General features: G+C 36.4%; 5 protein-coding genes across 5 annotated transcripts; all 5 read right to left on the bottom strand.

The window, feature by feature from the left end:
• Positions 1 to 273: 273 nt before the first annotated feature.
• Positions 274 to 5,164, bottom strand: LOC121782846 (sulfhydryl oxidase 2-like). The gene is made up of 12 exons (XM_042180817.1): positions 4,701 to 5,164; positions 3,374 to 3,398; positions 3,210 to 3,302; positions 2,846 to 3,027; positions 2,528 to 2,597; positions 2,360 to 2,428; positions 2,204 to 2,277; positions 1,982 to 2,120; positions 1,691 to 1,731; positions 1,232 to 1,378; positions 710 to 1,156; positions 274 to 617 (listed from the first exon to the last, which is right to left on the bottom strand). The coding sequence occupies exons 1-12, from the start codon at positions 4,946 to 4,948 to the stop codon at positions 593 to 595; spliced, it is 1,560 nt and encodes a 519-aa protein (XP_042036751.1). The 5' UTR covers positions 4,949 to 5,164; the 3' UTR covers positions 274 to 592.
• Positions 5,165 to 6,077: 913 nt separating this feature from the next.
• Positions 6,078 to 9,480, bottom strand: LOC121782808. Its single transcript, XM_042180765.1, has 9 exons — positions 9,138 to 9,480; positions 8,605 to 8,786; positions 8,014 to 8,192; positions 7,596 to 7,880; positions 7,459 to 7,517; positions 7,342 to 7,378; positions 7,197 to 7,268; positions 6,796 to 7,120; positions 6,078 to 6,649 (listed from the first exon to the last, which is right to left on the bottom strand). The coding sequence occupies exons 1-9, from the start codon at positions 9,247 to 9,249 to the stop codon at positions 6,239 to 6,241; spliced, it is 1,662 nt and encodes a 553-aa protein (XP_042036699.1). The 5' UTR covers positions 9,250 to 9,480; the 3' UTR covers positions 6,078 to 6,238.
• A 6,660-nt stretch (positions 9,481 to 16,140) lies between these two features.
• On the bottom strand, positions 16,141 to 16,882 carry LOC121781729. Its single transcript, XM_042179425.1, has 2 exons — positions 16,685 to 16,882; positions 16,141 to 16,601 (listed from the first exon to the last, which is right to left on the bottom strand). Exons 1-2 carry the CDS (start codon positions 16,785 to 16,787, stop codon positions 16,141 to 16,143), a joined length of 564 nt encoding a protein of 187 aa, XP_042035359.1. The 5' UTR covers positions 16,788 to 16,882.
• A 92-nt stretch (positions 16,883 to 16,974) lies between these two features.
• LOC121781728 lies at positions 16,975 to 17,526 on the bottom strand. Its single transcript, XM_042179424.1, has one exon. It carries the CDS (start codon positions 17,524 to 17,526, stop codon positions 16,975 to 16,977), a length of 552 nt encoding a protein of 183 aa, XP_042035358.1.
• A 5,385-nt stretch (positions 17,527 to 22,911) lies between these two features.
• Positions 22,912 to 24,227, bottom strand: LOC121780665 (probable ribose-5-phosphate isomerase 1). Its single transcript, XM_042178283.1, has one exon. The coding sequence runs from the start codon at positions 24,031 to 24,033 to the stop codon at positions 23,170 to 23,172; it is 864 nt and encodes a 287-aa protein (XP_042034217.1). The 5' UTR covers positions 24,034 to 24,227; the 3' UTR covers positions 22,912 to 23,169.
• Positions 24,228 to 24,717: the final 490 nt, after the last annotated feature.

The raw sequence follows: 24,717 nt of genomic DNA, 5'->3' as shown, positions 1-24,717 counted from the left end.
GTAGTTGGAGAAATATTTTTACGATTTGTTGTCTAGGTAGTCAATATTACAGAAATTAATAATGCTATTAAAAAAATATAGTCATGAAAAATAATTTCTTTTTTCCATTCGAATTTACACATTTTTTTGTGATATTATTATTATGTCTAAGTTACTCTCTACTATTTTATTAATACTTTACACGTTATTTGTCCATGCTAGTTGATGCATATTTTTGGCATAGATTTAACAAAATTAAATGAAGAGAGAAAAAAATAAAAAAAATAATTTGAGTTACACGAAGGGAGTATTGAGCTACATTTTATATTTTCGAAACATATATGTCACGCAAATGAAAATTGTTACAAAAATTGTGTCTGAAACATCAATAGTAATACATAAACAATGAAACATTCTTTGCAATAACGCTTAAACATAACGGCTGTATGTAATCTTTCCTTACAAATCTCTATATCAATCCATAAAAGCAAAAATCTGTACACTCCACAGCCTGGGGAGAAAGGCAAGCTCTCCCTCTCTTCGTCGGGGCGCCTCGATAATCATGTATAAACTGTATCCGTTTCTCATCGGTGTATAGACTCAGTTAGGTGTATCAGTTCCAGCTTTTTCTTGGCGGCCTGAAACAGTTGTGTAAAAGAATAGGTGAGAAAAACAAACTCCTCACATTTTTGTAAAAGTGGTATTCTTTAAAGAGTGTGGGTGTTTATACTTCCGGCTCTTCTGATGTTGGCGCCAGTAACAGGCGAGTGCTCCGAATGCACAGCTGGCAACAGCGATGGCCAATGCAGCTCCGAGAGGAACAACGAGGGCGTGCACTGAGGTTGAAGCTGTCAAATCCTCGGCTGTCAACCCAGCTGACCACCTCTCTGCAAGAAGTTCCTTTTCCTTGTATAAAGTTACAAGTTCCTTCCCGTAATAGCCCTTCAAAAACGTGTACACCTTGTCGTGATCCCACCCCATTTCATTGCTGTCTTTCCCAGTCGTACTCGCATAGCAAGAAGGGCAGAGCTGTCTTGGAGGCCACATGATTTTGGGAAATTCAGGATCACTGGTTCCAAGAGAGGGCTCTTCCTTCATGAGTCGCTCGTTAACTTTGTTGTGTGCGCTCCATAGCCAGAGGGCGAAATCACGGGATTTCTTGAAAGGGCTAGAAACACTATAGATTTGATACTTCCGGTTAGTGACATTTTAGAAAAAGAAATTTGATTGTAAGGTAAGCACATTAGATTACCTTGAACACATGCTGTAAAAATGTTGCCTACACTCCTCACAGACGAAGAAATTATGTATGAAATCACAAGTGGTAGAGAATGCCAACTCGCTTTCTCCATCATCAACTCTTACAGAGAGTGAATGCAATAGAACCCACAAACCACAACTGCAACAAAAACAAAGAATAGGTGTATTATCATACGTTCGATACTGTATCAAAAGTGGGTTAGAGATTTTAACTTTTTTGACCAAATATGGCCCAATAAATTAAAGAATGTAGGTAACATCTAGTTGCTCGATGTGTTGCAGCTTATAAATCTCTCTTCCGGTCATATTTAGCAGTTGAAATGATAGATTTGTCACCATATCCAGTCATCAAATAATGTAGAAATACCGGTACCACTATTGGGATCTTAAATACATGGATATACAATTTGCTGTGTACACAATAGAAATTGTAGATGACAAGTGTGCATACCTAAAACCTCTGGTTTCATTCGTGCTTCCCCGACAAAACATCTACAGAGAATAAATTGCCACATTCAGAAAATTACTAAATGATGATATCACATGAAAAGATGACAAGGAATTTTATGTTTTATAGAGAGCTAAACAGAGTTCTGTAATAATATCTCATAATACGCATCCTTCATATGTATAAGATCCATCGCTTTAAAGCAGAAATGTTAAAAATCTAGTCAGCTTTAAGGCCAGATAACTACCATAATAGCTAATGAAAAACAAATTATTAAGTTTAAACAAAACCTACCCAGTACCCACGAGGTACACCTTTTCCACAAATGTCATAATGCCTGGGTTCTCCCGCCCCAATACCACTTTCTGTTTCTTTCTTGTCGACTGAAATGTTATCAAAATCAACAAGTATTTCGGCAGTTCCCTTCCGGCATCTAACAAGAATATCCAAAACCATGTTAAAAACAGAAGCACATCATCAACAAAAGCATACGAAAACAAACGAATAGATGCTGACCTTCTAGATGGGTGATGGACCACCAAAAGTTGGAGGAACTTCACAAGCGACAATTGCGTCTCTGATTTGATCATCTAATAGATCATTTTTGTTAAATACTAGCAGTAAAAAGCAAAATAAAATGATAAGATAATAAATGACGCAATATGTGCTCACTTTATGGTCTAATATGATGTCAAAAGCAGTGGATGTTGCCTCCTCAATATCATAAATAGCTTGTGCAATCTTTCCGAAGAAACATAAGAGTAAGTCAAAAACAAACAAAAAGTTGGAGAAGAATTTTTATCAATTTAGTTAAGCATTTAGGAGGGGTTGTAACACCACCTGTCCAATATCGGAAGAGTTTTTCTGAAGTTGATCGTTCTCATATTTCTGGTCATCCAAGAGATATGAGCTGTAAATGTAAAAATAAAGATCCAAACATATATATTAGGCTCTAATATATTCACTTATTGTCAAGTACAGGAAAGTTCATACAAGCTTATAGCAGTGAAAAGGAATCAGATTCTGGATTGTTTAACTACCCAACCAAATTAGGCTCCAAAGGTTCAGTCTTTCAGACACCAGTACTCACATAAACAAATACATGGGTACAACTCAATTCAACGAAGTTACTAGCCAACATGAAGATAGGTTTTGTACCTGCGCAATTGCTTATTAATCCAATTTAGCAGGCGCTCAGCTGTTCGCCCGTCATCAATAGAGAGAATTTCACCTTTTCCTTGGTTTGGGTCAAAACTTCCATGCACAAATTTAGAAGGTGGCCCCCACAGAAGTGTAGGGTAGTGCCCGACAGAGAACTTATCACAAAGATTATTATTTATCTGTACTGCCAAGCAAGTAAGTTGGAGACACAATCAAGAACATATTATGGCAAATATCTGCTCAACATGAATGTTATCAACCAAACAAAATCACAAGTTAAACCTTTATTTTTCCCTAATCTGTTTCAAAAACATTAGCGCTCTTAATTTCACAAAAACATAGAGAAGCATCGCATTAGAACCTTTAGGGCACAATCTACTCTGGTCATCAATATGAGTCCTGGATGGGCAGCATCTGCTCCATTAAAAATCTTTGCAACCTTCTCGTACTGGGGCTGCACAAATTCCAAATGTCACCAACCACTATTGGCATTCGAAAGAACAACAAAATCAAAACCCAACATACCTTGTAATTTCTACAAGCTGGGCACCTGCAAAATAGATAGGTAGTAAGAACATTATGAGTGTACACTTATGCAACTCCTATTCCCAATGTCTGTGGTTTAAATGAACATCTGCATAACTTGTACCATACACCCGATGCAGCAGATACATGTGTTCAGAGAAACAAAATAAACACACCATCCTTCCTTATTATTCACAATAGGAATTTCTGATTTCATGAATTCAAATTTTGGCAACCATTATTCACTGTAAAGCAGAGCTTCACAAATAGAAGAACAAGAACAGCAGCCATATGTTTTTTTCTTTCTTATAAACTCAACATATTGATGAATATCAAAAGCTCCATCAGACAAATACTGCAAAAACTAGACTTCCATACTAAACTTTTAAATGCCTCTTTGGCAACTTGTAAACAGGCTTTTCAAGAAACTGGGAGAGAGTTACATAACTTACATTAAATGAGGCATAAACTCCACTTTCCATATAAAAATACTTTCTGAGAACTGCCAGTACTATTTTCTTAATTTAGTAGCAGCTTGGAAATAGAGTTTTCAGAATAACTGGAAATTAATTATCACAGGAAGTATTAGATCACCTGGAAGCACTATAAATGAGACATAAATCCGTAATCCATACCAAAATAGCATTCTATCAACTGCCCACTAAGCTTACTTCCTACTGATAACTGAGCAAAACCCAGCTTCCTAAAACAGTTTTGTATGCATTGCTATTACTCCCTTCGTCCTAAAAAAATAGACTAGTTTTACCATTTTGGAAAGTTTTTAACCAATTACACACCACTAATAATGTGGACTCCACAATCGACTAACACTATATCCACTATCTTTTCGCCTCTTACTTTTTTCCATTTCTCTCTTAATTTACTAATTTCACATTAAAACTCGTGTCATTTACAAGTTTGTCTATTTTTGAGGACGGAGGGAGTATAGTGTAAAGCAAAGGAAAGCAAATTGAATCTTTTCAGATATGTTAAGCATATGATGGCAGAATTTCCAGCTATATCCATGAATCCGGTATTCCCTGGTTTCTTAGTTGTATTTATAATCATTAATTCATGTGATCCAACCTTGTCATTGACTATTTAGCTGGAAAACTAACATTTTTTTCTCCACATAAACCTTCAAAACTCTTTCGGTACAGTGTAGTGCCACTTCAAAAATAAATTTATTTCCCTCCACAAATCACATCTCTCCAATATACACCAACATAAATTGACACACTTCAGAAATCATATTTCGGCGAAAATTAAATAGATGAAAAAGGAAAACCGAAACTTGTAGAAAATAAAACGAATTGAGCAAACGAACCAGTGAGCGAAAAATTCCACAATAGCATGAGTAGCGGGGGTTTCACTGAGCACGGAATCGAAGTTCGTGGCATTCAATTCCACAGCGTAATCAGGTTTTTCAGATTTACCGCTGTTGATAGATCGCAGCAGGAAACGAGATCCAGCTGCAAACGGCGCTGAGTTCGATACCGCCGCCGCCGGAAAAGCTCCGTCGGTATATAAAAACAGCGTTTGGATTAACAGAGTGATAATGGCTACTGAAGACATGGAATTAACGCCGATGTCTATAGATACAAAAAGGTTTGTGTTTATATATTTCGCGGAGATTCGCGTGATTGGAGGCGATACGGCGCTGTTTCGATAGTCAGCGATCGCCGGTTTGGCGATTGCGACGGCGACGGCGAAGGGTGAGTTGAAAACTTCGGGACTTCAAATTTCAAAGAGAAACTTCATTACTCCATTGGTAGTACACCTTATCAAACTTTTTGTGGCACCCTGCGCTTTAATGATTGTACGTCCAATTAAACTATTGAAATTAGTTATTACACTCTATTAATTATTGGATACTTATCGAACTTTTTTTGTTTAATCGTCTTAATAAAAGATCCGTACGCGTGCGAGTAGTGTGACCAATATTTATTGGTCGGGAAAATTGAAAAAAAATATATACTACTCCCTAAGTCTCTAAAAGAATATTTAAAATGAGATGGATTTTCATGCAGTAAATAAGAGAAATAGAAAAAAAAGTTATTGGAGTATTGTTAGTGGAGAATAGAAATAATCTCATTAGAGAGAAAAAAAATTACTTAAATTGAATTGGTCTATATTTTATAGATATCTCAAAATTACCAATGTGGTCTTTATTTAAGGGAAGTAGGAAGTAAGTTTAGTCAAATTCTACTTAATTTTATAGTAACTTTTTAATTGGTCAATTATATTTTTCTTAAAAAAATATTGATCAGTAAAATCATGAATTTTAGCATAATTCTAGTGTTTCCAAACAAAATTATCCACTTTCATTTTTTATTATTTTTTTAGTGAATCTTATTATTTACTAAAAATATTTTAATCACTTATTCTATTTCATTCCTACTTTAGTAGTTTGTATTTCCTTCTTCCTTCCTTAATTGTTTACATTCACTTTTTACAATAAATGTTAAATAGGCCATACATTCCACTAATTCTTTTCACTCACATTTTATTATAAAACTAATAATATACAAAAGTGAAATTCACATTTCACTAACTTTTTCGATCAAGTTTTTTTTACATTTCTTAAAACTCATGCCAGAATTAAAGTGGGCAATTATTAAAGGACGGAGAGAATACACTAAAACTTGGGTCATCACAATATTATTTATTTTCATAAGACAAATAGAGTATACTGATTTGAGGGTTATTTCAATAGGACGAATGGATTATATTGATTTGCGTGAATTAATAAGATATGATATGATAGTGACAATGATACAACATCTATCAGCACGTAACCTGAAATGGTGCTTCGCCCCATTCCAATTCGGCCTAAAACAAGACTAGTTTCTACAGATCCCAACCCTAAGCTCCGTGCCGCGGCGTCGCGCCGGCGGAAAGTACGCCATCCCCACTTCCGCAGCCGCGACGTATCCGTGAAGAGAGCTTTGCAAACACCTCCTCCCTTTGGGGGCGGTTCACGTAGAGTATCCACAGGGCGAGGCTGAGCATCACGCCGACCGAGATCAGCCCTAGCCCGGCGTTCACGACACGTAGGTAGTGGTCGAGAGGGGGGCAATAGCTCGAGGTAATGTTGCGGAAGGTGTCCCGCACAAAGTTGCAGTTTTGGAGATTCAGCAGCACCGGAGCATAGTGCTCGAGGGCGTAGCTCACGTTCACTGCGGTCAATAGCTCCGTGTACATGGCCGGAGTTAGCCTCCCGACGCTGGTGCAGATGCCGAACGAGGATACGTTGCACGTATAAGTCTGCCACACCTACAAACATAGAAAAGCAGTATAATTAAACAACCTGAACTAGGGGAACCATTATTGATCCTCTTTATAATTAAAAAGTTATAAATATTGAAAACCGACGAAAAATCTTAGATTTCCCGAAAATTGTGACTCGGGATATTAATTACCGTGGAGGCAATTTCCATGGAGAGTTCCCCATCTGAACAAATCCGTTCCTGCAGCTGCGCGTCGTATGGGTAGCAGAGAGGCGGTATGACTGGGCCGGATTGGTTGTAGTAACTCGAACCAGCCTGGGGAGGAGGGTTCGAGTTGGCAACCGAGCCCACGAAGCCATTAACCATATTTGAGATATCATTGATAACTTGTTTGCTCTTGTAAAGGGTTTGATTCGTAGTCCTCTGGTCGACGCAAGGCAAGATGTTGCTGAGGGCCGTTTCTGCGTGAGGATTCTCGACCCACTCTCCCATTGCCAAACACGTGTCAGCAATAGCGCTGAAGAGCATAGGAGCAGATTTAGGGCGATGGTAGCTATGCAACGAAGAGAGGAAAACGAGGTAGGTGTTCTTACTTGTCGAGAATAATAAAAACACCGCAAAGGATGAATGTAACAGCAACAAGTAACCATCCACTGATAATGAATCTGCATAATTATAGTTGTAACAAAATGATCACCAACTGCAGAATGAAGAAGAAGACGAAGACACGAAGCTCACATGTGTATCACATGCTGATGGCCAAAGATAGACAATGCTGCAGCACAAGAATTTGGAGGTTAGCAAGATTATAAAGGCAAGAATTGCACAAAAATGTTCGGTTCTACCAATACATACCGAGACCTAAAAGTGATACAACGAGCATCACTGCAGCAATGGTGATCAGTGCAGACTTCCTACGAAATCAAAAGCCGAATCAGTATCAAAGTATGCAAATGCAGCAAAATTTGTTACTATTGTGGCAGAAAACATACACTTTGCTGAAGACTATGCGTATTTTGCTTGAGTTTTCATTAGTCTTCAGCTCCAATGTGTCTGCTGCAGAGTTCAGTTGTACATTTAACTGATCAATGTCATTCCCAACGTCTGATGGAAGGAAAATCTGGGCCACATTGACAGTTTTCGCTAGTGATAAGTATTCTGTGACGTTTCTAAGCGTCTCTACTGTGAACTCTGACTGATTCACGACGTAATTCAGAGTATCCATTGCTTCTCCATGAAAGTCGACTTGCCCCACAGAAAGCAAAATGCACCCAATGCTGGTGAGACAGAATGTAGATCGAGTGAGCAAAGGAACGAAGACAAAGATGGAGGCATAAAAATGGTAGTAAAACATTGATAGCTAATGGAAATCGAAAGATGATCAGTAAACGAAGGAGTTAAGACTATTACGCTGCAGCAGAGGTAAAGAGAATGAGAAGCAAGAGGCATATCCTGAGAGACCAGCTTGCTTCATTTCTGGTGAATTTTATCTTCCATCCACACGAGTAGTGCACCAGAAGAGCCACACCGAAAGAAACGAACCATAAAATGGCAAGACTGAAAGCTGCAGCACCTGTAAATCCAACGGACTAAAGAAACAAGGATCAAAACCACGATACACTAAACTCACATTACTCATCAAACAAACTTAAGATGCACAAGCTTAGATAACAAGAAACAAGTTAAACCAAACAGAGATTCAATCTGCGATACAAAAAACGTACATCAGTTCGGAACTATTATAGTGACAGCTACTTTAGGTTCGACATTTGCAGCAAAGATCGTCTCAAGTATATCAAGATCACATCTAACCATACTTCAATCAGCTAAAGAGTTCAACAGAAATTATGTGGAATTCATTAACATACAGCAAGAGATTGTCATAATACGAATCTCCACCACATCATCGACATCGACATCAACATAGAAACCAAGCAATCAGACGAAAGATCAACCCCTAACGGATACAAAACTCAGCAAATAGTCGGAAACAGAACTCACAGTCCAGTAGTGTTTGTTGGCAATATCCCATCCACCTCTATATCTATGAAACCTAGCAAGAATGTCGGGCCTCTTCGTCCTGTTCGCCGCCAACACAAGCGTGCTCGCATCACTGGCCGGCCCCGGAGCTTCTCCGTTAGAGCTCAACATCTGATCCTTCCATGACCCCATATTTTCTTCCCCTACACATATAACCAACACTTGGATTCATACGAAAACAAAGATCAAATCTTTAAATAGGGCTCAAACCAGAAACCAACAAGATCATTTAGTAGCATCATAATCAACAGTTAATTTACATAATCAAGTAGTGAGAAATCTGTTACATTATCCCCTTTTCAAGAAACCTGATTTACCCAAAAAAGGGAACAATCAGGAAGAATAACAGAAACAATCCTATCAAAATCCAATATTTCAACTAAAACAGAAGGGCAATTTAATTAAATCACCAAGAACAAGAAATGAAGCAAAGAATCAAGAATCCCAGCTGCAAAAACACTGAAATTATCAAAGGGGGTGAATCAAAAACCAACCTAAGATGGACTTGAAAGGATCTCTGGGGTGGCAAAGCACGAAGCTTGAGTTGAAGAAGATGGAGAGAGCAAGGAGAGAAACAGCAAAGCAGAGAGAAGCCCTCTTCCCCATAGCAAATCTCACTGCAAGAAATGCAGATAAAGCCACTGCAGATCATATCATTCGTGTAGTCACTTATTCTCTCTCATAACAAACAAATGAAGAGGCCAATTTCTCTGGTTTTCTTCTCTTTTTCCTTTTTTTTTCCTCCTGTTTAGATGTTTCTTGATTAATGGCAAATGAGGAAATCTTAGTCTGATTATCTGAGATCTCTCTTCCTCTCTCTCTCTCTCAGAAATAGCTTCATATATAAATATATATATAGTGCAAAGGAAATGAATGACTGCACACTCCAGTTGCTTTTGGAATCATGCCATCTTCAGTTTTTTTATTATTATTGAAGCGTTATTTCCTCGAAAATTTGGTATCTTTATTTATATTTCTTTACTTTCCCATTGAAATAGGAAACTAACGATATTCTGTTGTTATTACTTAGGGACAAAAGGTGATTCGCTCACCCCAGGCGCCCCCATAACCCGGCCCGACATCGCTATGGAGGGGTTCAAACACGGTACCTCAGCGGCCCATTAGGTGGGAGGAACTTACACTGGTAACCAGCACACAAGGAGCCACCACAGTGGTGAAACTCCCACACTGCGGCTGCCAGCATTCGATCCTGTCTGCTTAGGGACAATCTACCACCCAGGAACCAACTGAGTTAAGCCCGTGCGGGCAATTCTGTTGTTATTACTGTTTTAGGTCACTGAAACCATTCATTCCACTTTACGTATAAAATAGTTTTAATTTTATGTTTGAATACCAAACTTTTACTACTCCGTGGATTAAATTTTTATTTTAAATATATAGATTTTTTCAATTTTTTTTCTTATATATAAGTGTTAATTTCTCTAAATTAATGATAAGATAAGAGCTTGAAATTAAATGTATATGTAGGTGTTAAATAATTGATATATTAAAATATAAGCATTTGTACATATTTATGAGGGGAGTGATCAATGGTTAACTAATTAGCAATCCCAAATTAAGACTAAATCTTAACAATTAGATTATGAGATCTAGTGGTTGAAATAATGTCTCGTAGATTATATTTTAAATTAAATTAATTATTAAATAAACTTAAAGGGTATTAATGTCAATTTTCTCTCATCAAAATCATCTCAAAATTTTAAATTTACGTAATTATCTCGATTTAAATTATTTTTTTATAAAAAATATATCAAATTAAAGATAATTTTATAAGGATTACAACGAGATATCAATTGTATATGTTCCGACGATGTGCGGATGATGAAATTTGATAAATTATATTTCAATTTTTGTACATCTTGATAAGCAGATTTTATCAGCAAATGCAAAAAAAATCTCAATATAGTCTATGCAAAATCTCAATATAGTGTATACAAAATCTCAATATAGTGTAAGTAAAATATCAATAAAACTTTGTTGATATTTTCATGTCATGTTGTTGATATTTGTAATACACTATGTTGATATAAAAAAAACACCCACGAAAATTATCATATAATAACATAATGACGATATTACCTTTTTGTTGATATTTTATCTACTATTTATTAAAATTATCATAGATTTAGTCTTAGTTTTGAATTATGGTGTTATAAGAATGAGAAGAGGATCCGAGTATATAAGTTGGATGTATGTATTCAAAACATTGTTTTCTTTCACACTTTTTAATTAATCAATTCGATCTCAAAGAGTTGCTTTTGCTAAAACACGAGTAATTTTTCAATTCAGCTAATCTCGATAATACTACTGCGCTGTTTCAATTTAATTTCCCTAATAATTTGAGTAGATATAAATTAAATGAAAGTATATGATGGTGCAATTCACACGAGTAATTTTTCAATTCAGCTAATCTCGATAATACTACTGCGCTGTTTCAATTTAATTTCCCTAATAATTTGAGTAGATATAAATTAAATGAAAGTATATGATGGTGCAATTCCCCCAATCCCCCTAGTTAAAAGCATAAATACCTACTCTTGAATATTTATTTGCGATGTCACGATATTTGGTAGTATAAAAATATCTCTCTTTACTAGCACATCAAATTTATTAGGTCTTATCTAGCCATGTTAGCTAGTATAAACTAGTTTTGATGATTTAATAGTTGTTACCTTTATAGCATAATAAATAAATTTCCATTGGTTGCTTTTACGATTTCACACTTTTTCAAGGTCCCCCACTAAGAGATAAGAACTCTTCTTTAATCATATTAATTTTGGGGGAAAAGATAAGCATGTTTTAGTGGTTCTTATAAAGGAGTATCACAATTGCTAAGTTATACAATTAATTATTATTTAAGTTTTCATTATTTTAATTAGCGAGAGTAATGAATCAAGTGAGATTAGGTGCACAATAACGGTCAAGGATGATTTGTTGGTATTTTTTTAAAGGTTTTGATGGGATCTGATCGTAATTAATGAGTCTTAATTACAGTTGTTAATGGTATTAAACTCCACGTATAAAAAATATGAAATGGTGAGATGCAACACTCAAATAATTTATCCTATATTTATTTGCTAGGGATCAATATATTTTATTTTTAAATAGCTACAATCTTAACCCTTGTGTTGTTGTCATGTTATTCATGTGACATGTTTATAAGATAAGAGAAAAAAAATTGGTATTATCAGTATTCAACAGAAAGGCAATTATATGGGAGTGGTGGACACCTTACATTGAGCCACATTTACTTTAGCTAATATGATTATATAATGCCATTATCAATTTATCATCTATAGCAAATCGTGTCATATGCATTGCCGCATGTGATTAGGTAACAATCTTGTTTGCCATTTTTTAATCTAAAAATAGTGTATTTAGGTGGTAGTCTTAAGATTCTTGAATAAACTAATAATGAGGTGTAACAATGAAATAAGTTAAAGTTTAATCTGAATCTAATATAAACAAACATATATAATTGATAATATTTTGATTTTTGAATAATGTACTCTCTATGTCAAGTTATGATCGAGTCGTATTTTTTTTGGTCGTTTGATTAAATTTGAGTCCTTTTTAGTAATAGCATAATTGACACACTTAATTTTGTTTATTTTATTATCCTATTCTACTCTCTTCAATTATCAATTATATTACCAGTTTTTTTTTATTTTTTTACTGTAATTTCATTCCACTTAATTCACTAAATATTTATTTATTTAGTTTACTTTAAAATAAAATCAACTGTAATAAAATGAAGGAGTATTGTATATGGCATAAAGTAAGTTACTCTGTTATATTTGTTTGATAGATGGACACATAATAACATCATTCTAGCGTGATAGCAAATGATAAAATTTATGAATTTCATTCTAAAATTAATTAGTGATATAAGGAATGGTTCATAATTATAAGATTTATATAATGATTTCAGTTGCAATGTGTGATAGTTATATTTATATAGTACTCCGTCTGCAAATAAGAATATCATTTCTTTCCGGCACAAATTTTAAGAAATGGTAAGAAAAGTGAGTAGAAGAAATTTAGTGGAATAGAGGATCCACTTGTATATACTCCCTCCGTCCCTAAAGAAAAGTGGGTAGAAGAAAGTTAGTGTCGATGAGGTGCATTGGAAACTCAACTGAACACCTCTTCATGCACTCAATCGAACACCCATTAATCCACTCAACCAAACCATGTGACATGCATTCATTACTTGCGTTGAATATTGTTATGGTGTTCTTATCGATGAAAGTGGTAAAGGCGACGGCTTCCACGGTCATTTGTCAATGGAGATCCGATGTGATTCCAATTATTGATGTGGTTTAGGACTTGGTTTACCGTGGTTAACGTTTGTGTTGCCAACTATGACTCATACTTGTGTCGTATTAGTGACTTCGTGATTGAACTAAATTATGTCCCTAAACACCATCGTTATGTTGTAGGTTTCTATGTGTTTGGCAAAATCCCCCATGATAAGTTATCCAAAACCGTCTCACATTGTTAGCAGTATTTGCAATGTGCATAGGTGATAGGTGAGACATTTACACACAACACAGCTTCCATTCATGATAAAACACAACAATGTACGATACAACGTTCCTAACTTGACTTAAGTTAACATCAAAACAACGCACTGGCCGTTCAGCTTACGCAAAATAGGGCCGTAATAAAAACCCTACCACTTCTTCAAATGCTAATGTTAATACAAGCCATCAGACGAATAACAACAACCCAACATCAACAACACACACGACAACCAAATTTTAATCAACTGTGACACCTAAGCTTCACCCGGAATTGGAGGATGGGCTAACTGCGTCCACAACCTCAGGAATGTCGTCTGGATGAGTCCCAAAGAGTTGCTTAAGGTGTCCGTACTTCGGTTCGTCACAAAGGTAGTACGCCACCGCGAATGGTTTCACCTGTAAGATCCACAAACATGACGATGCTTAGCTTGTTAATCAAACCCTAACACACACACAATTATTGAAACCGTACTCGTATCATCTCCACCCATGTTTCCGTACTCACTCTCACGTATTTATCCGGAATTTCCCACACAGCGCCATTGTAGTTTTTCACAAAGTTGAAAGTGTCGTACCGCTTCTTGATGTCGCTCTTTGTATGCCTAAATTTGAATTCCTCGTTCAAATCTTTGTAAATGTCACGGACGAAAGCGTCATCGAACTCCATGCAGACACCGTGCATTTCAGCCTTGACTTTGGCCGTTAGCATGTACTCCATCAAAATGAAGTCGTTGTCGGCGTTCCACCGATCGAAGTAGAGATAGTGGGGCTGGGATAGAGGCACTGGGACTTCCATGTTTCGTTTTTGGGGTGCAATGAGTGGGGACAAAAGTCGTGTGTGGAGTATAATATGGTGGAGTGTGAATTAAATAGAAAAAAAATGATTGACATCTACCTACTCCCCCTATCACCTACTCAACCGAATAAAGCTTACAAATAGGTATGACGTCGCATGTTACCCATAAATGGTATTCCCACACACCACACCATGCGCTGCAGCCTTTGGTGAGTTTACCGAGGTGCAAACATGTGATCTCTACTACAATATCATCAATAAGTCCAGATAACATTCTTCAATTTCCACCATTGGTGAGACACGGACGAATACAATGGCAGCCGATGGTGTACCTCTACCTCCCCCGCTTAATTGTGATTTGGCATATTTATGCCTACCCTATTTCAACAAGATTTTCTCCCACGTCTATCAAATGGAAGAACTCGTACTTTCTTTATTCGTGCAATTTTTTAATTTGCCTTATATTGTATTGCTTGTTTAGGTCAAATTAGTAATGCGGTCGTGCATGCCGTATACAATCATTTTTGGTGTCATTGCAGAGTATCCCACCGGAATTCGATGCTATTCATGGCTTCGGACTACCACTTCAATGTAGGTTAGTAATGGCTACGGGTGTTGCATAGAATGTCCGTCGCATTCGACTTGCGAACGAGTCTCGTTTTCATGTAGGTTGGGCTAATGCGTTAAAAGAAGGGGACTTCTTGACCTTTACCTTGGTGGGTGATGGACTCTTCCGCGTGAAGAGAAATGACGTGGGCACCGGCGTTCCCCACCAGCGAACGGTGAAGGTAATCTACTATTTAAACAATCTTCAACGTTTCAATGTTGCTGAGTATATATTCACGTGCAAGTAATTTCACAGATATTGTGAATGAGGACGCCGACGATATCCCTGACGGTCATGTAGTTGATAGTTCGGATGAATATCAGTCGTCGGAGCCTGAAACCGAATCATCTGATGGTAGTGAGTACGTGGATGATCATGGTGCTTTCGACGTCGATGGTTGTCCTACATTTTCTGTAACCATCACAAACTCCCACTTGGCGGGCACCTTTGAGATACCATTTGGTTTTTGGAATCATTATATTCGCATTGGTGCCCTTCAAGCTCCGATATATTTCGTTCATAGGGAGAATACTTCGACGATTACCCTAGGGTATAGCAACTCTAAAATATGGATTGCGCATGGGTGGAAACATTTTAGCAGAGCCAATCAACTACTACTTGGGGATCGTTGCAATTTCAAGTTGGTTGATGGGGACGATGTAACATTCTACGTTTGGTTTGACCGTGCATAGGTGGGTGGGAAGTTTGTTGGTTGGGTGATTTAAGCTATGTTGTTATTGATTGTTGTATGGTGGGAGTATGCAGTTGGTTTTGGAGTGGGAATATTATATTAGGATTGTGATTGTGGCATGTATTGAACGGTCTAGGCTTCTTTGTTTATGCGTGGGTGTATGTTGTTATTTTGTGTTGGAATGCCTCGACTTTGTGTTTGTAATGCATCGGTGTTGTTTCTAACACATGTTTAACCCTTTTCGTATTGTGAAATAAAGCAACAAAACCATCGAAATAACAATTGCATAAGTTAGAGTCGTAATACAAACTTTGGACTACACCTAAAACACTTTTCCAATAACAATTCCAAGTAGGACAAGTACGAAAGCCATAAAAACAATAGTCGGAGTTGATGCAAACCCCATGTTAGTAGAGTTGCGGCAACAACGACTACGCGTTATGTGAACATCACCAACTTCATCGTGCCGTTTCGGACCAATAGGTAGACTGTTGGTCATTTTCGAGACACACCCATGGGTTGGCTGATTATGGATGGCATTTCATTCGTCACACCACTTGAATGACCCTGGATGATCTTCATTTAGCGGACACTTGTAGTAGTAGCGTACAACATTCTTCGTTGTTCTATCGTCACGAAGCATGACCATCCCCCCATTACCACAACAACATTGGGGGTTGTAGTCCTCCATCCGCATAATGAGTTTGGATGGCTGCAAAAACAACATAACAAAATGAAAAAAGCCGAAACTCGAGTATGAGGGAAAACAACGAAAATTTAAAGTGCACTTGAGCAGTCAGGTACAAGCAACATTGTCTATAAAAGATCCGAAAGGACTACATCAAAAAGTGTCAACTCATCCGCGGTATCTATTAGCCCACATCATTTCAGCTAAATTGTCGCGAAACTGAGACCATTCCTCAGAAGGCTCAACGTTTTCGACATGGTCGGGTACACCACCGTCATATACGTTTGAGTTGTATTCATTAAGTCCATCCAGCTGGGCTTCAATAGGATCAATGGCCATTTCGCGACGTATAAAATTATGCAGCAAAAAACACGTCATGATTAGCCTTATTTGAGTTTTGATTGGGTAGTAAGAAGCAACACGTAGAATGCCCCAACGCATCTTCAGTACTGCAAAGGCGCGCTCGATGACATTTCTTGCTCTCGTATGGCGCATGTTGAACATCTCCTTCGGGTTTTGCGGCATCGCATTGCCCGGATCCCATTCTTTGAGATGGTATCGGACACCTTTGTAGGGAGTCAAGAATCCCTTGCTATTGGCATATCTGTTATCACAAAGATAATAACAACCTGCACAACATCAAACAAATATGTCGGGTTATGCGAAGACAAGATTGACCATGTCTGCAGTCGGCCATGTAGTTGAGAACTACCTTCTGGGACCTTAAGTCCATTCGGCCGACAAACGGCGTCCCGCAGTACACGTGAATCACCCGTCAAACCCTCCCAACGGGGTAGCATGTACACAAACTGCATGTTCCGAGTACAAACAGCTAACGTGTTGGTGGCAATTTGACCTTTTCTTGTGCGGTACCGAGGCTTGTCAGTGTTGCTCACTAGGACGTTGATGTGTGTACCATCCAGAGCGCCCAGGCATCCCCAGCGAAGGAAGATTTTAGTTTATAATGAGTAACACGTGTAAAAGGCAACGACGTATATCAAACTACACAGCCTTGAAACTCACCTTAAACCACTTCCAGCGATGGTCAGTGCACTCGTTGGGGACAGGGATGGGCCTCGATAAGAGAATCGCATGTAGACTAAGAACTGCTCCTAAAACCTTGTTAACATAATTCGACACAGTAGAACCAGATCGCCAGAAGTGGAATTTAACAACGCAGTTCTTGTGATGATGTGCAAGGACACTGATGAACATTGCAACTTGTTCCTCAACCCCAACACACTTACCAGTCCACAGACCACTGCGTTCGGATAATATGAGGCAGAGGCGCCCAAATGTGTTCCGATCCATTCGGGGGTTTGCTACATAATCGTAGTCTGTTACGTTGACCAACCTATCAAGGTGCTTAACTTGCGCTGGGAGCTTCTTGATCACGCTATACCTTCTTGCGTGCTCAACGATAACACGATGTTGCCGCCGGGATGTACAACTAAGGTATCTGTGTACGAGAATAATGGTTTCTATGCGCAAAACAATCAAAATATCATCTAGGAGCATGTAGAAGCGGGTGTAATTAGTTCCGGGTTTTCTCATCTAAACCAAAACAAATCGACACCGTAATACAAGAAGGATGCAAGACATGGTTCAAAAAAAAGGAAACCAACTTTATCAGAATGTGCTAGGCTACCGCACACTCACCTACTTCGACGAAAAGCGTGATAACACACCGATGACCTTGTCACGACCGGCTTCCTTTCCACCTAATCTCTTCATTATAAACCAAAAAAACACATAAAAATCAACAACAACCACCGCACTACTTCGATTTTAGTACAACACACTGACAACAAGTTCAGACGGGAGACTCCAAATGAAAAGTCGCCGTCGGCTTTCGATGAAGAGGTGTACAGTCGCAGATATGCGTCGGCAGCTTCAGAGAAAAGATTGAGAGAGGAAGACAAATGTGAGAGAGAGGGGTGGAGTGTCCTCGAAACTCACTCCCCGAAATTATGACCAAAATTTGACTTTGGGGGGTGAATTGGAATCTTCAGGGAGACAAGGGTAATTTCCACTGCAAATCTGCATGCACTGTAGCGGAACAGATATGAATATCGTGTAGGTCGGCTGAAATAATTATGGCAAAAGTATGGTCAAATAGTGAGGGCCGGAGCCGAAAACTTGGGTCGACGTGTGATATCTAAGAAACACCGAACAATCAACTTTGCGCATATTTGAGCTCAATTCTGCTTATTTAATATACAGCGAACACGCCCTTAGTTTAAATGATAGTATGTGATTGTATTGAGTTAGTGGAATGTGGAGCCTCTTTACCATTTATAGTAATTATGAATCGAGACTCCTATTCGTGGACAGACCATAGAAAAACATAACTCTTATTTGCGGACAGATGAAGTATTTATTAGAGGAAATGAGTATATATTTTTTATTGTCAACAGAAAATACTTATACTTGATACTATTACATGGAGCAATTAAATTTTAAGAATAACTTTAAATTAGTACTATATTTATTTCAATAATCATAATTTATTACAATGTAAACAGAGAAGAGACAAACTTGACTTATCACGTCCGATTTTTGACTTGTTGTCCGTGGTGGGGTACACATTGTAAAAAGTTGTGCGCCGCGTACTACAGGATCGCCACTCATGAATGAGTGGCTATTACAAAATAATAATTATGTTCAAGAAAGTAAGTTTATGGACCAAATACTTTTTTCACAAACAAATTTGTAATTATAACTAAAAGTGTGCTGGATTAAGAGCATCCACAATAGCGGTTAGGGCGTGGGTACGTCCATCCACAATAGTGGACTAACGCGACCGACATCCCGAAGGCTCATCCACGCCCTAACCGCTAGTCTGTGCGTTAGTCCGCTATTGCACGGACAGAGTACGGACAAATCAATTTTTTTTATTAATACTCAATATTTACAACTCATCACACTTTATTTTTTTAATATTTGATAAACACCAACAATTAAAATGAATTAATCGTATTTGTCAATTTGTTTTATTGACTAGGGCGTTGGTTAATCCTAGTATTAGGCTATTATTGTGCTGTTGTTAGTCCTAGTGATGTGGCAGACTGTGATTAGTCCTAGTAACATGACATGAGGCGTTTTTAGTTAGTCCTAGTGCTAACCTATCGGTTAGTCCACCCTATTATGGATGCTCTAATAAGTCTACTATACGTTAAGCCCTCGTACTATTAGTGGAGTTTGCAAAATGCAAGTATTATTACTCAAGAAAAAAACAGGGAAAAAAAAAGAAACATAAGAATGAAATATTTCTTATTACTAATATATTTCGTCAATCTTTTGAAATTAGACCATTTTTATAATAATATTTTTCGTCAATTCGTATACAGATATTACCCCATGACATATAAGGGTAATATATTGATATTTTTCAACCAAGTTTGTGAATATAGACGGTATTATTTTAGTCATCGGTGATATCGTTTACATATAATTTTTCTGTTTCTAGTATTTAATTTTATAAAAAATCTATCCGTAATAGTTGAGAATAAATTCAAATTTTATAATTTTTCTAATTGAAAATTATAGGACAAACAAACTTCAACAAGTTTAGTATTTTTTCACTACAATTTATAACCATACATGATTTACTTATATTACATGATTAATCACTTTTTCCAATCACAATATATTTATTAATTACACCACTTTTAATTAGTTGCTAGTTATACCACTTCTATAAGTAGAGTTGTGTCTAAAATTTCATTATACAAAAACAATGTAAAGTAATTGAAGTATTTTTCTTTCTTTCAATCAACTTACGTGTAGATGTACCTGTCAAACGAAATATTGGGATGGGATGGGATGATATGAAATGAGGAATAAAGAAATAAAAGTTAAATTAAAAAGAAAAAGTTATGGTCGATGTCATACAAGTTTATGGTGTCATCATCACCGTATCTTATGGTGTCATTATATTCACTTAATTTGGACTTTTATCATTTTCTAAAATAAAATATATATTGGACTTTATCACAATAAAAGCCAAAATCTATGAGGGGCCCAATTTTGTGATGAAATCATACTACATTATTGTTCCCAAAATATCCCTTCTTGAATTGCTCAATTATTCTTGAATATAGGCTTATTATATTCCCATCAAGATTCATGGCTTCCACAAAATAAGTTAGTACTATTATATCTTAAATTTCACAATTCTAAAATTTCTATTACAATCTATAGAATTTGATCAACTAATACATAAAATATGTTAAACCATCCTCCTAAACTTTCAAGCACCGAAAATTATACTTTTATTTTAATTTAAATACTAATTTATCAAAGTCGATAATTCATGATAAAATTGGTTGAATTCCACATCCAATTAATAGAAACCATTTTTTAACTTTTGTAACCAAGCCTACGTGACTCCGAATCCAAGAAATGATTCTATTATAAATTATTACTACCGATAATATAAAAAATTAAATTAGATTACGATTTGCATGTATGAACTTAAAAGATCAGAGTAAGATAAAGGAAATTGGAATTAAGAATAATCCTTTGGTATGTGTAATTCCTGATTAATAAACTTAAATTATACCTTTATGAATGAACTTTATAAATTATACTAGTAGAATAAAATGAATAAATATATTAAAAATATGGTTTGAAGCCGCTTTCAATGCCTTGTGTCATGTAAGCGCAATTACATGCTTTATTCATTCATTTATGCAACTTTTGTCACTTTACTTTCCCTTTAATTTCGGCCTTTATTTTTTCACTTTTTTATATTTGTTTCCAATGCATATGCATGTTTATTAATGATTAAGCAAAGTATAAGTCACTTGCACAAGCACACGATCAAATTGGACGAACATGCAAAACAAAACATAATTAAATCAAAAGCATAATGTTCGTTTCTTCCATATCACCTAAGGCATAAATTAGAGGTTTATATAATTGAGTAACACACATCTCTTTCTTGATAAAATCCAATGTTTTGATAGATATTTCATCATTTTTGTAAGTGTTTTATTTTCGAGTTGGAAATGTAGGCATTAGATAAGTAGTAGATGAAAACAAATATTGACTCATAATAATGGATCCCTATAGATTACGCAATCATTTAATGAACATGCCTAATAAGTTGGATTGCTTCTACGTCTTCAATTTTGTCAAATTAAGTTGTTAGCATCAAAGTTAGGTCGGCTACATTTTATTCAACTTTCACACGGATTGAAAATTTTTAATATATTTTTAATGAGAATAATAGTAGTTTCTTATTTATTTTGTGGTAACTCAAATATCCGAAATATTGATTTGAAGAGAAAATATCTTATCAACAAGTTGTGTTTTATTGTAGCACAAAGTGGTGTTGCATGACAAAACCGCATCCTTTTCCCATTTCTTTTTCTATCTTACTTTTAATCTTCCTTTTTCTTTATTCTTTTCCTTCTTTCCTTCAACCGTGAAGGAGATATGTCTAACTTATTTAGGCTCGTGAAAGACGTGAAATTTAGGGTTGGAAGAGAATTCACGGATTTCGAAGGATGTCAAATGAATTTTGCAAAATTGAGTAATTACATGGTTAAATAAAAACAACAAAAAATTGCATGTTTACATTATTTTATTATAATATTTCATATTTGAATTATGTAGCTTTTACAATTGTAATAAGTGTTATTTTTAATTTAAACTTTAAGTTTGTATTTTTATTTGAAGTGTGTATTTTTGAATTAAAATAATTTATTACTAATTTTATAAATTGCACAATTTAAATAATATAGTATAAAAATATAAAATTGTAGACTAGAGTACTTATGCATTAGAAAGGTAGATGTGACCGACACGTGGTTGAATTTTTATTTACGTGAGATTAGTAACATTAATACAAAACACTAGAGCCTACCTAAAAAGTTTTCTTTACGTTTTTCATAGCATACATTTTTTTGCCAATGTAACATTAAATTTTAAAGATCATGTCACATTGAATTGAATCCTAACTATTGACCTCGAATATGAAGTATTCTACACTTAGGTCAACACACATACATGCACCTTAAATATGGAGTATCTTTGATTATTTTTACTTTTTTTTTACAACATACTCCTATTAAAAACCAAATCTTTGGTTTTATTCGGGTTTTGCGGTGGGTTCTTAAAGCCCAATACCAATTGAAATAAATGGGTGATATTGTAGTGGGCCTGGTGGGCTTGATAATTTATTCGTAGCAATTTCAGAATAGCACTATGTTGGAAATCTTTGTATGTATATATTTTAACTTTAGTTGCATGATGCCTTTTTATTTTAGTTGCATGATGACCTCATCAAATATTCAGTGTTCGTCTTTTTAGACATTTTTTTATCAGGAAAAATTATTATTTAAATTATAATTTTTAATTAACATTCTAGTTAATTTTATAATTTATAAAAATAGCTAATTTTCTATGTGGTTAAAATTTATAACGAAATTTATTGTGATTTTTTACATTTTGTCATTATATCTTCACCAATAACATAATAATCATCTAAAATTTACCATCATAAAGCAAGGAGCCAAGGAGTACTAAATTTATCTTAAACTTAACCAAAAATTATTATTTAAATCAAATTTAATAAAAATTTTAATTATATAGGACAATTGAAAAATATTAAATATGCAAAAATTTAGAATTTAATTAGTTGTTTTTTTAAGTTATGCATAAGTCAACTAAAAATTGCAATTTAAATAACAATTTTTCCATTTGTTAACATTAGTTTGAAGTGTAAAACTTATTTTTTGTACTGTGTGAACAATATATTCATCATAAACAAATAGACAAAAATATGGACTGAGGAAGTAAATAATACTACCAAAAGATTTTGGCCTAGATTCTTTCATCTTCATGTAGGAAAAAAAACAATGAATCTAACAACTACTTTAACACTAAGTAGAACAAAACAACATATTGATCGAAAAGGAGCACCTCAGTAAATCAAGAATCCCAGAATAACAATTTGCTCAATAAATTCGAAACTTTCCAACAAAATTCAAGAACTTTATGAATATAAAAATAAAATAATCTGGATCATGTAAATTGGCATCAATCCTTGTTATAAATACCAGAAAAATCCCACCTTTTTCATAGTTAAACGACAAAAGTTAAATAAATAAGCTTCCTAATCTTCCTACCAAAATTTCATCCATAGAAATAGGAGCGTAAATAAAAAATCCCCAAATCAATAACCCTAATTTATAACCCTTTCCTCAAATCGCTGTAGCAAAAATAATCCAGCTCAATCTCATTCCCTTTCTTCGTCTTGATCGTGACGCCGTCGACTCCGGCGATAATCACAGAGGTTGCTAATCCGATAAACATCCCGTGATCGACGATTCCAGGAAGCCTCAACACCGCATCGCTCGCCCTATTCAAATCCCCAATTTCCTTCTCGAAATACAAATCAATTATGTAATTGTTGTTGTCAGTCACATAGGGCTTTTTCCCGCCGCCCTCCGCCGCCGCCTTCCGCAGCTGTGCTACACAGCCGGCGTGCGCGAATAGCGCCTCAAGCCTCTTCAGCGAATGGCTCCAGCTAAACTGCACGACCTCAACCGGCATTGCGAGCCTGCTTCCGCCGACGTATTTCACCAATTTCGATTCGTCAACAATCACGATGAATTTCTTCGCGACAGATTCCACCATTTTCTCCCTCAATAGGCTCCCTCCGCGCCCCTTAACCAAATTGAGCGAGGGATCGACCTCATCCGCGCCGTCGATCGCCAAATCGACGACGGGGTGGGAGCCGAGATCCGAGAGGGGGATGCCGAGCGAGACTGCCTGCTCGTGCGTCTGCGTTGACGTCGGCACGCCGACGATGTTTTTCAGCTTCCCCTGGCGGAGGAGCTGCGCGATTCGGTCGACGGCGTGCTTGGCCGTGGAGCCGGTGCCGAGCCCCACCACCATGCCGGATTTCACGTGCTCGACGGCCTTGTAAGCGGCGATCTTCTTCAAATCGTCCTGCGTGAGGGCGACGGCCTGCAGCAGCGGAGGCGCGGCGGGGCCGACTAGCTTCGGCTGCTCCACCGCGGCGCGGGCGATCCGTTGAGCAATGGCCATGGCGGCGAATTGGGATTGAGAAATTGAAGTTTGGATTTGGTTTTGAGGAGAGGAGGAATTTGGAATTGTGTGGTGGAGAGAGAAGATATGGTGTTTGTGGAAATGTTTGTGTGAGGAGAGGGATTAGGGTTGGGGGTGGGATTTTATAGATGGAAAGGAGCGGCGGCGACTGGGGGAATGCGGAGGACAGGGAAAACAAGTGGAGGCGTGATTTTGGATAGGGGTGAGGGATACATACATAATTCATACAAAATGTATTACTTTTGTTTCATATGAATAAATGGACATAAATCATACAAAAAATTTATTTAGTGTTTCAATTTAGTATATTCTGTTATATGTGTTTAAATCGCGTTAACTCTTTGTCTATATGAAGTACAAAATGTTTCATCATTGTTTCATGTTGGTACAAAAGATTTTTTTTATTGTTTCATATTGATACAAAATTTTTTATCATTGTTTCATGGTTTATACGTCATATAAGTAAAAAAATTAACATCATTTAAACACATAACGGAATGTACTAAATTGAAACACGAAAGAAACTTTTGTATAATTTATGTCAACTTCAAACTTTTTGTACTAATATGAAACAAAGATGACACATTTTGTATGAGTTGGGGAGATCTCGAATCTATTAGGATATGACAATTATTGGCGCAATCTACTTATTTTTTATTATTT

The sequence above is a fragment of the Salvia splendens genome, chromosome 20 (assembly GCF_004379255.2).
Source record: "Salvia splendens isolate huo1 chromosome 20, SspV2, whole genome shotgun sequence".
NCBI lineage: Eukaryota > Viridiplantae > Streptophyta > Magnoliopsida > Lamiales > Lamiaceae > Salvia > Salvia splendens.
Note: the sequence above shows the minus strand (reverse complement) of the source record. Positions and strands in the feature narration are given on the sequence as shown.

Bases quoted from the DNA above. Each gene is read 5' to 3' on its own strand.
- LOC121781728 (XM_042179424.1), bottom strand. From the start codon at position 17,526: ATGAGAAAACCCGGAACTAATTACACCCGCTTCTACATGCTCCTAGAT.
- LOC121780665 (XM_042178283.1), bottom strand. From the start codon at position 24,033: ATGGCCATTGCTCAACGGATCGCCCGCGCCGCGGTGGAGCAGCCGAAG.
- LOC121782846 (XM_042180817.1), bottom strand. From the start codon at position 4,948: ATGTCTTCAGTAGCCATTATCACTCTGTTAATCCAAACGCTGTTTTTA. The intron at 2,278-2,359 runs GTGAGCACATAT...ATGATCTATTAG, and splicing joins ACATCATATTAGACCATAAA to ATGATCAAATCAGAGACGCA. The intron at 1,379-1,690 runs GTATGCACACTT...TTTTTGTTGCAG, and splicing joins AATGAAACCAGAGGTTTTAG to TTGTGGTTTGTGGGTTCTAT.
- LOC121782808 (XM_042180765.1), bottom strand. From the start codon at position 9,249: ATGGGGAAGAGGGCTTCTCTCTGCTTTGCTGTTTCTCTCCTTGCTCTC. The intron at 8,787-9,137 runs GTTGGTTTTTGA...TTATATGTGTAG, and splicing joins TCCTTTCAAGTCCATCTTAG to GGGAAGAAAATATGGGGTCA. The intron at 7,881-8,013 runs GTAATAGTCTTA...CTGTCTCACCAG, and splicing joins CTCTTTACCTCTGCTGCAGC to CATTGGGTGCATTTTGCTTT.
- LOC121781729 (XM_042179425.1), bottom strand. From the start codon at position 16,787: ATGCAGTTTGTGTACATGCTACCCCGTTGGGAGGGTTTGACGGGTGAT. The intron at 16,602-16,684 runs GTAGTTCTCAAC...GATGTTGTGCAG, and splicing joins TGGACTTAAGGTCCCAGAAG to GTTGTTATTATCTTTGTGAT.